At 43.1% G+C, this 12787-nt stretch overlaps 1 protein-coding gene across 9 annotated transcripts in view; it reads right to left on the bottom strand.

The window, feature by feature from the left end:
* The window catches only part of DLG5 (discs large MAGUK scaffold protein 5), a 155728-nt gene that overhangs the window by 88971 nt on the left and 53970 nt on the right, over nt 1-12787 (bottom strand). For 7 of the 9 annotated variants that reach the window (XM_077930622.1, XM_077930623.1, XM_077930621.1 and 4 more), the window contains 5 exons: nt 4906-5165; nt 3809-4121; nt 3143-3373; nt 1568-1752; nt 31-201 (listed from right to left, as the gene is read on the bottom strand). In XM_077930622.1, the coding sequence (XP_077786748.1) occupies nt 31-201; nt 1568-1752; nt 3143-3373; nt 3809-4121; nt 4906-5165 (1160 nt within the window). The remainder of the gene's footprint in view (nt 1-30; nt 202-1567; nt 1753-3142; nt 3374-3808; nt 4122-4905; nt 5166-12787) is intronic. The other 2 variants (XM_077930624.1, XM_028729152.2) reach the window with 1 other exon arrangement.

Below are 12787 nucleotides of genomic sequence, written 5' to 3'. Positions count from 1 at the left end.
AGGGCTCAGGGAAGAAAACACTTAGCATACAATATCAAGTCAGAGTTACACGTTGAAGGGGTTTCTGGAACGCACTTCAGCTCTTTCAATTCACGCACAGCGTCGTTCTTTTGCTTCCTCATATCATCCAGATTGCGGAGAGCCTCAGCCAGGTCGCTCACTGCTCTGTCTCTTTCCCTCCTCAGGTTATCACACAGAGTCCTTCAAAATGGAGAAAAATTGAAAGGAAATGTTAATCTATTGAGAGACTTATTTTTTTAAAAAAAAATCGCCAGCGCCCAAGGTGTTGTTTTCCAGACAGCCTTGTGCTAGACAACGAATTAGATGCAGGTGCCGGACTGGAACAAGCAGCCTGTACTCCCAACACTTCAGACTCTTTTCTCCTTCACTCCATTGGCAGTGGGCTAGAAAGAAGATATCAAGTGCAATTAACTGAGTCATAGAACTGTAGTTGGAAGGGGCCATGAGAGTCATCTAGTCCAACCCTCTGAAATGCAGGAATCTTTTTGCCCAGTGTGGGGCTCAGACCCATGAACCTGAGATTAAGAGTCTCGTGCTCTACCGTGGACTTGTAAAAGAGTAAAAGAGTATTGGGAAATGATATATAATGAATTGAAAAAAAAATGTTAAAAAGTACCTCTCCCCAAAAAACCAGAGTCCTTTTTGCTGGGGATAATTCAGAGGGATATTCCCAGGTGTCAAAAAATATTATTTACGCATGCTACTACTGCGGACTGTGTTTTGCTAGCTCCAAAATGGAAAACGAGCGAGGTCCCAAACTAAGAAGAATGGCAACTTAAACTGATGGAATATGCACAGCTTGCAGATTTAACATACAGAATAAGAGAACAAGAAGAACATACATTTAAAGAAGACTGGAAAATGTTGACTGAATATATGGGTGAAAATTGTGTTCATTTAAAAACGCTGGCAGCATTAAGATAAATTCAACAGTGTAAATAAGCTTTGATGTGATGTAACAATGATTCATGAATGGTTTAGTTCATGTAAAATATGCAGGGATGTATGGTATGCAAAATGAACCATGGAAAGAGAAGAAGGGAAGACATTGACTTAAGGTGGTTTAAATGAATATTTTGAAATGTAAATTAGAAAAAAATAACAAAAATGAGAGAGAGAGAGAGAGAGAGAGAGAGAGAGAGAGAGGGAGAGAGACTCATGCTCTACCAACTGAGCTATTTTTAAAAAATGCAAATTTATTACTATTAATCAGGAATACTTGCAGAGGGATAAGCTGGAGAGAGGGTATATTCTGATATAAGGCTTGCAAACCACTCCCAGTTGTCCACATGCATGGAGAACACATGAATCAACAGTAGCTAATTTGGCCCTTATTTTCAGATTGCAATTGTACTATTTTCCCTCTTAAAAACAAAGCCAACATTACTGCCTATTATTTTCTTCCCCTAGTTCAGGACTGCCATCCTGAGAACAGTTTCAACTGAATGCAACACGGCTGCAGCCCCTAGCAAATAACTGGGCAGCTCAACTGTACATTGCAAAAAAACTCCTGGGGAGAACTGTCAAACTGTTCGTTTGTTTTTACCGTATGCTCTCTCGTTCTGCGACAATCTTGTCGCGTTCCTGAAAGGCCCAATCTCTTCTGCATTTTGCGACTTCTGCTTCCTGGACAGCTTCTTTTAACTCCTGTGACATTGCCTCGTATTGCTTCCGCAGCATTTCAATTTCTTTGTTTGCTCGTTCTATATCCAGTGTAGCAGAATCTTGTATCTGAGGAAGTCAAATCATGCAACTCATTTAAACACCATTTGTGGAATGTAGTTGGCTTTAAAAAAAACCCCAACCTTTTTACAGGGGTTTAAAAAATACACAAGAGTTCTGGATTTGGGGTATGAGCAGATTTCCCAGAATGTGTTCCATTATCATGCCATAGGCTCACTCTAGCTACCTCCTACTTTAACTAACATAATTTCTAGCATTAATTTCGGGATAGGCACATGCACAATATGTCAGCTTTCAATACTTCATGCACATTTTTTCTTACAGGTTACTGAACACTACCAGTGTGTGCATGTGTATTGTTCAATTACTTAGTCACTCGGGTTTCTGACATCCATTACTACCAATTGCTGTTACTGAACTGTTTGTAAGATGCCTGCAACATTACGCTTTTGTTTTACTTGTGCATCATTTCTTTTTTATTTTGAATGTTTTGATTTTTAACTGCGCCTTCATTTTTTGTATACCACCTTAATTTTCTTGGAATCAAAATGATTCAAGAAATGATAAAAAAATATGTCCACTGATTATATCAGTGTGAAGTAGAAAATGGTGAGATTTGTGGGACACGTCAATATTCTTTTTTGTACACTAATTTAATCACAATGTGCATGCACTGGTATGATTTTGCAACCTAGCAGATAAGAGACAAACCGAAAACTACGGCAAATTATGCATTCCTAGCAGGCTGAATAGCAAAATAAATAAATAACAGACAAATGAGAGATTATTAATGTACTCTGGAAGCAAGGATGGGTAATTCAGAATGCCCAAATCAAGTGAGAAATTTGGAAAGAGAGAATCTCTTAAATATCTCAACTCGATGCCCGATGTAAACTTTTGAGTAGCCAAGGAGTGGGAGCTGATTAACAAATTTTTATTTTTAGTCATGTGCATAATAATGTAATACAGGCACATGACAAACACGGATTTCACAAAGTTACACGCATAAGAGAGCTAGGGGACTGATTCATCACCTAATGATATTACGAGTTAAACTCTACAACGATTTGAACAGCAACTATAATGATTTGAACAGCAACTCACACTGAACCCAGCCTAATGTCTACTGAGTCACAGAACATCCTTTTCCCACTTCTATCCTTGCCATTTGCAAGATTGTCACTCAAATAAAAATCATATACTGATAGGGGCTGCAGGTGGAGAAAAAGGGGGAAGGAGAGAAAACCAACCAGTCCTGCAATTTTAAAAATGATTATTGCATCTTTCAACCAAGGCTTTCCCCCTTATTTTCTGTTCCCTTTAGCCTCTGTAGAAACCAAATGAGAAACTCTATTGATGGGCTCCCTTGTGGTAGCTGAATGCACAGAGTCCTCAACGAGTGCAAGAGGAAGCACAAACGTGCAAACTTTGCCTCTACCTGGCGAGCTTGATAGTACTCTCTCAGTAGATGATCTCTCTGGATGATGGCTTCTGTTCTTTCCTTCCTAGCCACATCTCTCTCTTCCTTCACTGTCTCAATATCCTTGCAGGCTTGATCCAGCTCCTTCTGGGCTTCAGCCTTATCTTTCACTTCATGGCAGTACTTTTCCAAGAGCTCATTCCTTTCACAGATTGCTCGATCTCGTTCCACTAGAGCAGAGTTCAGCTCCTGAAATAAAATAAAAATCCATCGTTGGAGGTACATTAAGTGTACAAGAAAGTCTTTCTCTTAATGAAAACACAGTGAATTTTTGAAAGCCTGTGCCATGCATAAGAAGGAATAATACAGCACAAAGCATGCATTAGATGCAACTAGCAAATATCTTTAAAGCTGCAACACATATTTGCTTGCATCAAAAGTTGAAACACTGTGCAGCCCCAAAGTAATAACAGATAAATCAGAGAAGTTAATTCTGACCAAGGGATGATTGGGACGGAGGGCAATAATACTTAAGAATTTTGTTTTACCAGCTGTAGTTCTAAATATCTGGAGGGCACCAGGATAAGGAAGGCTGGTCTAGAAACTTGCAGAGAGTTACACATGCAACACCACTAGGTTTGAACAACTCTTTCTGGCCAGAGCAAGTGCCATACAATACCACACCTGTCTTAAGGCTTCCATTTCCTCACTAGCCACTCTTTTCTCCGAGGACGTGTTTTTCAATTTGGATTCGGCAAGTTCCAGCTCCGTTTGCAGCTTATCCACTTCTTTGATGACTTGATCCCTCTCGCTCATGATGAGACGGTACTCGTTGAAAACGGAGTCCCTCTCTTCCTTGTACTTCTCTGCATCCTTCACGGCTTTCAGCTGCATTGTTTTAAACCTTGTCACTTCTGCCTGCAACCGCTCCATCTCTCTCTGTAGCTCCTTGTTTTGGGCAGTGGCCTTGCTCAGTTCCTGTTGCACAGTCTCAAACCTAAAGAGAGGTGGGAGGAGAGTCATAGCAAGTCCTTTCACCACTTATAAGCAAAAGGGGGCCCTATGAAAGCTTCCTTCCTCTTACACACCACACTAAACTGTGTAAAGGACTAAATAAGTGGGAGAGTCAGCCATGTTACTTTTGTCACATGACTGCCCTGATCACATGTTCGATGTGGAGGCGGCAGAGGGGAGAGAAGCAGTGGTTCTCGTCTCATTATAAAAGAAATGGTGAAAGGAGATGAGCTCTCCCCTGGATTACGTCTCTGAACTCCATCACTTCAGACACTTTTCTCTCGGCTCACTTAACTTCACAAACCATGGTGCAGGGGAGAGAAATAGTTTACCTACGTATGATGTTTTTACTTCAACATGGGGCACATTTGATTATATTGAATGCTTCTGCAGCAGGACTTCAGTTTTCTCTCTACCTCCACATTTAACCCCCAAATGTGCTCCCCAACCCTCAGGAGAGGATTTTGAGGGCGCACCAGGTTGGGGTAGAGGGGGCAGAAGAGAAAGAGGGTTAGTCTTTTGCATCATGGGACACAGTCCTGACAAACACACACACACAGTAATATGTGACTGGAGCAAACATATGAACAAAATATGGCTACTCAGTCAGGTCTACTTTGATCCCGAGTGACCAAAACATAAACAAAGAAACAGAAAAACCAAGACACGACAAGAGTCAGACAAGTTCAGAGAGGTAACTTGAGTGCTGAGTTTGTTCTAATAAAAAATAAAAAATGAAATGGCTTTGTGGCAAAAGCATCTTCTACCTTCTCAGAGAGGTAGAGTACTGCTGCTGGAAGTGTATTGCTGTGTCCCGCTGTTTCATCAGCATGTCAATCTGCTTCTGGAGTCGCCTGTTCTCCTCTTCCGTCTGCTCTAATCGGCTCAGATCAGTATTGTGACTCGCTATCTTCTCATTGTACCGCTTCCTAAGTGTGTCGTAATCCTTCTTCACGCCCTCCAGCTTGTCCATCGCTGTATCGTAGAGTTTATTTAGTATCTCTGACGACCCATTCTGCTTCATCACCTGGAATAACGGAAGATATTCTGAATAAGAATTTCTGGAAGATAAACTTCAGTCATGCTGTAAACAGGAGGGGGGGAACCAGGGGAGATTTTATTTTCTGCTCTCTAGGGCCCTCAAAAGAGCTGACGATGTAACACCTTAAAAAAATCACAACATGGTTAGGGCCAAAGAACTGTGAGCAGAAGGAAAATAGCTGCAAGTGCTGCGTTCCAAAGAGATTGTACAGAATCCTCAGGGCCCTGAAAAGCTGGTTTCATGGCACAACACATGATTCTGCTCATATAAGAGGTTGAATTAAGTTCTTGGAGAAACGGAATAACATTTTTGGATTTACTGTATTTTTCTGTGTATAAGACGACCCCTATTTTTTAAGCCCAAAATTAAGAAATAATTGCAACATTCGGTGTATAAAAACAACCTCCAATCTTAAAAAATTTGGGGGGAAATATAGTCTTATACACGGAAAAATACAGTAATTTTGGTTTTCTCCTAAAAAGCACTCCAGCACAGAATAGGAGAGGAATTCCAGGAATGAAAAAGCCCCATAACATCCGGGAAGGAACACAAACAGCAGTAACAGTACCCAGACTTTGTGCAGCATATTCCCTCTCCTTCATATGAACCTTGCTGCGTGGAGGAAATTATTTTATTCTGAAAAGAAATCTCTCCGTACGTATACAAGTGGCTGCTCTTAAGATATTAAGCCTTCCATGATTACTGGGATTTACACTTAATTTGTTAGTATATGATCATCGGTTATATATACCTTTTGGACACCAGAAAGCCCAGAACGCCTCTCATGTATGTAAAGCACCAACTTGAGTATGATCAAGGAGATGACAGTTGCTAGTTCAAGTAGTGATGACACCAGGGTCCACAGACAAATAACTGATGCCCCAGAGGTAGTGGAGGAAATACACCAGGAACCGTCCGGGGCCCCAAGTGATAGCCAGCCCATAGACATGCACCTAGATTGACTTCATGCCATGGTTGGGAACCTGGTGTAATATTCCTCTCTGAAGCTGTCATTATGGAATGTGACAGGGTGGTTTTCAAAGTTGTGTCTCCCTGACTTTACAAAGTTAATAAGGGCACATGATATAGTTTGTTTACAAGAAACCTGGTCATTACGTCACATCGAACTTGCAGGTTTTAATGCCTTTTCAGTTCCGGCAACCAAAAGCCATAAGACAGATAGGCCTTCGGATGGATTGTTAACCCTGGTGGCTCCCCATATAAAAAGTGAACATATCCTGTCGACAAATTCTAGTTGTAAATTACTAGTAACAAAGATAGAGCTAGAGAGCCAAGAAATGTTATTGATCAATGTGTATATCGCTCCCATTCCCACTGTCACAGCCAAGAACCTACAATGGAATTTATTGCTCAGGTGCTTGAGAATCTGGACTTCATCTGCCCTGACCTACCTATTATCTTGACTGGAGACTTTAATGCCCGCCTAGGCCAAGGGTGGGAAGTGTACACAAAAGCATGGGAGATCTCGAATACTTCTGTTCTCCCAGACTTCTGTTTTTGGGAATGTAGATCCCGGGACTCAGTAATTAATCTGGCTGGTCTGCGATTCATTAAGCTGACCATCACCAGGGCCCTGACGTGGCTCAATGGGCTAACTGACTGAGAAGGCTCTGAATTTTACCTACATCTCCCTACAGGGAAATAGTGTGGTGGACTATATTCTGATTCCCACTAAAATGACGCTCTACGTGGTTGAGTTCCACATAGGTGATCCTATGGTCAGCGACCATCTCCCGCTACACTGCAAACTTGTCTTTCCGCCGAGAAAGACAGAACAGTTAATTAATCCATCCCCCCAAGAACTGAGACCCCAGCACACAAGGATACGAGTCAATGAGCATACACTATCTCTTTTCCAAAGCTTGGTGAATTCTGACCGTATGATCCATTTGCTCTCGGTAGAGAAAGGTGAACTTTCCCCTGTTGTTGGAGTCACTTGGTTTGAGGAATTTATCAACATTTTAATAACTGATCTGTCCTATTTACACCCCCTTTGGCCACCCAAGGAGAGGGGGATTGATGATTGGACCGATAAAGAAACTATAGCAATTAAAACTGAGGTTAGGAGAATCTATAGAGAGTTCAGAGAGACGGGCAGCTCTCGATTGCCTGACATTTACTTCGCCAGATCCCGACAACTCACGGAAACTATCCAGCTTAGCCGGATAAGATATAATCAGGCATGTTGGGATACGCTACTCTCAGCCATCCTAACGAAAGATCATAAGAAATTCTGGAAGGTTGTAGCAGACTCCCCACAGACACAGGATGATTCGCTGACATTGATTCCATCTTTGTCATAGGTAGAGCATTTCAAGGCGGTTTTCTTCGATGACTGTATTCCACCTGACAGTCAGGACCATGCCATTTTTACTTTCGAAGATGAGTGGCCCCCTGTCTCCATTACCAAAGTTACAAGTTTAATTGATCAGATGAAAGCAAGGAAAGGCTGCCGGCCCTGATCCTATTCCATCTGAATTCATCAAAGCTAAGTCAGTGGTGGGCTCTGATACTAGCGGATCTATTCACTGTGACAGATAGATCTGGTATCATGCCTAACTCATAGCAGCAATCTATAATTATCCCAATCTTTAAAAAGGGTGACAAAAAGCTGTCATCCAACTATCAGCCAACAAGTCTATTGTCAAACATCAGGAAAATTGTACGCTAAACATCTGCTAAATAAACTAACTACTTGGCTTGATGAAAATAACATCATAGGTCCAGAGCAGGCAGGGTTTAGGCCAGGGAAATCCACTTTACGCAACTTCTTGGTGTTATCTCACTTAGCCGCTAAGTACACACGGCTTCATAAAGAATGTCTCTATGTGGCCTTCCTAGATATCAAGGCTGCTTTTGACACTGTTAACAGGGGGCTGTTATAAACCAAATTGGAGACAATGGGCCTAGAACCTAGATTACTATACTTGATCAAAAAGCTTTATACAAAGAACACCTGTCGTATAAGAACAACACCAGGGAATGTAATGACAGATCTCGTCATTATAAACCGAGTAAAGCAGGGCTCTGTACTCGCTCTCTCTCTTTTTAATCTTTTTCTTAATGACCTTGCTTCTTCACTAAAACCGGTGGATGCCCATAGCCCCAAACTCAACACATCAAGCGTTCCCATCCTCCTATATGCAGATGACATGATTTTGCTTTGACGGACAAGAATTGGCCTAAAACGATTGTTAAATTCCTGTACTGACTATCTGTCCAGAATGAAATTGCATGAATTTTGATAAAAGCAAAAGAATGGTTTTTGGGAATTCACACAAGAGCTGTAGCTCGGTATTTGGTGGAAAACCCATCCAGCAGGTATTTGAATTTAACTATCTGGGAATTACATTCCATTATAGGCTTCTATGGTCCTTGTGCAATGGCGGTGGATGCCAGTAAGATGTCTATGCAGGCCATAATGTGATTTTGCATAACAAGAGGTAATTCGCACATCCCCTCTGCCCTCAAGGTCTTCAACGCCAAAATAATAGCTCAATTGCTCTATAGAATTCCAGTCTGGCTGCCAGGGTTTACCCAGCTGGTAAACGAGTACAGGAAGCTTTCCTTTTTAAGATTTTTGCTGTCCCACATTGTGTACCCTAATCAGCCTTGTGTCTAGAGAGAGGTCAACACAAGGTAGAGACCATTGCCTGGGCGAGATTTCTTCTATGTTGGTTAAACATCTACCTCACCTTAGACAATGATCTCCTCCTCAGCGAAGTCTTGTCAGACCCCTTTCTTTCCCCAGGGCTACAAGTTTAACATAAAGGTATAGCAACTTGGTCGGCGGTTCGAATCCCCGCAGCGGGGTGAGCTCCCGTCTTTCGGTCCCAGCTCCTGCCCACCTAGCAGTTCGAAAGCACCCCTAAGTGCAAGTAGATAAATAGGTACCGCTTTATAGCAGGAAGGTAAACGGCGTTTCTGTGTGCTGCGCTGGTGCTGGCTCGCCAGAGCAGCTTCGTCACGTTGTACACGTGACCCGGAAGTGTCTGCGGACAGCGCTGGCTCCCGGCCTCTTAAGTGAGATGAGCGCACAACCCTAGAGTTGGACACGACTGGCCCGTACGGGCAGGGGTACCTTTACCTTTATAGCAACTTGAACTGTCAATGGAACTTTTGCAATCGTTGCCTCCACCATCTGCCAAGGCTATAATAAAAACTAGGTTGTGGGACATTGAACGCCAGGAACTAACAGCAGCAGCAGCAGCAGCAGCAGCAGCAGCAGCAGCAGCAGCAGAGAAAACATGTTCTCCTCTTTACTTTCAACTTTCTTGGGCGCATGAAACTAATTATAATTATCTTGAATTTCTGCTTATCCCTCAAGAAAGAAGGGCATTTTCGCTGGCAATATTTAATTCAAACCCATCAAACCTCCTTTGGGGTAGGTTCTCCGGAATGGTGGAAGGAGAAATAATTTGCCCATGTGAAGACCACCTGTGGAAGTAAGACCACTCTTACTCACATGGTTCTTAAATGTAAACTATATGCTGATCTCCACCAGCAGTTCCTAGATCAACTCTGCATCCCCAAATGGAAACCAGAGTTGGAGGTCATACATTTTCTATTACTGGGGAATGATCAGGAGCTCACCAAATTAGTGGCTAAATATCTTTATTTGTTTTTTTGTCGCAGAAACACATTGCAGATGTCTGATCTCCCTGGAGACCTAGAGATGTAACGTTAGACTTTTTCGCCTCTTTTCATTTGACAAATGTTCTGTGACATTGGGGAGGTGGTAATTCTGTATTGATTTACCATGGATGTTTGTATGTGATGCCAATAAAAGGTTTGATGATGAAGATGAGATGTATGTAATGCAAATGTTAGGATGTAAAACTACACATGGCATTAAAGCTGCCAGCAAGACGAAGCGTCTGCCCTGCCTGACACAGTTACTGACATATTCCTTCAAAATAATACGGGTGTCTTGCACATGCTCTCCCCTTCCCTTCTATTGATTTCTGACACTTTTAATCCAATGTCTCTTCATGGGGCTTTCTGCCAATATATCACCCCACCCAAAGGTGTCTTCTGAACATGGATCTTCTCCCACTGTGTCCTTCTAAGTCTAAATGGCAAAATCGTCCCCCAGCCCCAAGCTCCTCCTATCTTTGATCTACTGTTGATTATTATGAGACAAAATGCAACTGCAGTTCCGTTTAAGTCTACCACAAGGTGGCACACCAGTTACAATGTCCATTGCAGCCCTATTATAGATGCACAATGCTCAAAATTAAGCTAAAACCATTAAAATATATTCTCAACAAAGGGAACATGGATTGTTTCCAGAACATTTGTTTTTATGAACCTGCCAATGTTAATACACGTTTATCGGGGTCAGTTGGTAGGCATGCATCTATTTCCAGAGACTGCTCATAAAATACTCAAAGAGAAAAAGAACCCTTTGTTGGTTTGAAAAGGACAGCGTTCAAAACTTTTGGTGAAGAACACAATGGGGAAAAGAAGCCTCAGGTTAGAGTGGTGGGGGTGGGGAGTCCTGTTCCCCAGAAGCAAACATCATTGCTACCACTTTCCTCTGCACAATATCCAGGCCTGGCCCACCCATGAGGCGGGTGAAGTAGTTGTCTCTGACGGCAGAAGCCCCCAAGGTGGCACCCCCATGAGCTCGCCCCCACCGGCAGAGAAGCGGCACCAGCACTGGTGTCTGTTTCCAGTGAGATCTTGCCAAAATCTTGTGAGATCTCACGTATAGTGCAAGGCCTTCTGAGATTTCAGCAAAATCTCGCTGGAAATTGTCTTGGGTGCTGGTGATGGAGGCTGCAGGGTGGGTGGCAGCAAGGTGGGGTGGCACCTCACATTTTGCCTCAAACGGGACACACTGGCCCTGACAGCATCAGCGCAAGTCCAAACCAGACCCCGGGTCCTGAGTTTTTGAATGACTAATCAAGAACCAACAATCTGCTCCTCCTTGCCTGCCAGCACCTCTGCGTGAGTGGAGGACATTATATATGTAGGTCTCACACAAAAATTTTGGCATTCACTGGCATAAGATGTGGCGATGGCCACTAGCTTAGATGCAGTTGAAGGCAAATGAATTAAGTTAACTTCATGGAGCACAGGTCTATCAATGGCAATTAGCCATTATGGCTACACAGAACCTCCATGTTTCAATGTCACTACTTATCCAGCACAATCAAGGAGGGATGGATTTAGATGATTGCCTTCTGTTGGGTGACACACTTCATAAAGGGATGGTATGCACATATATGCAAACACTTTCCTCCTGCAGCGCAGTAAATACGGTGTTTCCAGCGGGAGGTTCAAGGTCTGAAAAGCTGACCATGAGCTACCCAAACTCTAAAAAGAGGACAAAATCAAGAGTGCCACATTCAGGCCTTACTAAACATGGACCTAAGGTAGTCCTAATGAGAAGGGTTCACTTCCTCCACAGTAAACTGAGCTTGGTCACTTCCAGATGACCTCTTTAGTGAGCATTCATCCTCATTTGCCTGTACAGTTTGCAAGAAGATGAGGACGGCATTGTGTCTAGCCACCCCACACTTCCCAGTGCATTTTCCAATCACTTCTCTTACCTTGAAAAGTCTGATTGGGGGGGCTTTGTTGTGCAAGAACAACTTTGGCTGTATGCGGCAGTGACTTCATCCCACCACAAAATAGGAACAGTCTGGAACTGTCCCTTATCAAGAACTGACTGCTTGTCTGGAAGAAGATAGATGCACCATGTGCCCAGTCTTAAATCTAACTCCCGCCCAAGTAGGTCTACTTTTATAGGGGAGCGCCAACCCACCTCATTCATCCAAAGCTTAATGATAAAATAAGTCTTTCTATAAATCAAAGATGAGTCAATAGGGCCCTAATTGCTCCCCTATGCATGGCAGGGAACAAGAGCACTCCTTATCTACCTCTCATACCCACCTGCCACACCTGCCCTGCTTCCAATTCCCCAAGCTGTCTACAATGGGGCGTAATATTTAATGACAGTCCACACATCTCAAAACTGCAATGTGTACAGTATTTCGTGAAGTCAGTTTCCCAGGCAAAAATCAACAATCAATCACAAAATCAGTCTATGCGCACAAAGGCTGTATTGAAAGGTTATACCCACAAATGGATGGGGGGGGGGGCAAACAGATTCTGCCACATGCATCTGAGAGGAATTGGGGAATTACCAACAGAGAAGAAAGGGGTGCAGAGGGAGTAAGAAAACGGACAAAATCATCTCCCCTTTTGCTCTTGAAAAGTTGGCAACTCATGGCTTCCAGCTCAGCCACCATTGCGAGCAGCTGTGTTCGCACTAGAGGACGCCAGCCGTGCAGGCAATCAAGGATAATCTGGGAGTAATTATCCTTGCAAGCCCCCCCCCCCCCAGGATCATCCAATAACTGCCTCTTGCTCTGATGGAATGTGGGGGCAGGGACACAGGGGATAGCGCTGCACGTATTGGAAACTCCCCAATGCTGCTGCCATGAGCGGAGGTATCTGCTTTTTATGAGAAGTATTTGAATTTGGATTTAAGAAGCAGGCGTGTTCCTGGAAGGAGAGACAGATAACCTGCAAAATGAATCAGCCACTGAGTGCCATGTTATGAACTGGAGAGGACT

This window comes from Podarcis muralis, chromosome 6, assembly GCF_964188315.1.
Source record: "Podarcis muralis chromosome 6, rPodMur119.hap1.1, whole genome shotgun sequence".
Taxonomy (NCBI): Eukaryota; Metazoa; Chordata; class Lepidosauria; order Squamata; family Lacertidae; genus Podarcis; species Podarcis muralis.
The sequence above is the reverse complement of the archived record's forward strand: the minus strand, read 5'-3'. Positions and strand labels throughout refer to the sequence as shown.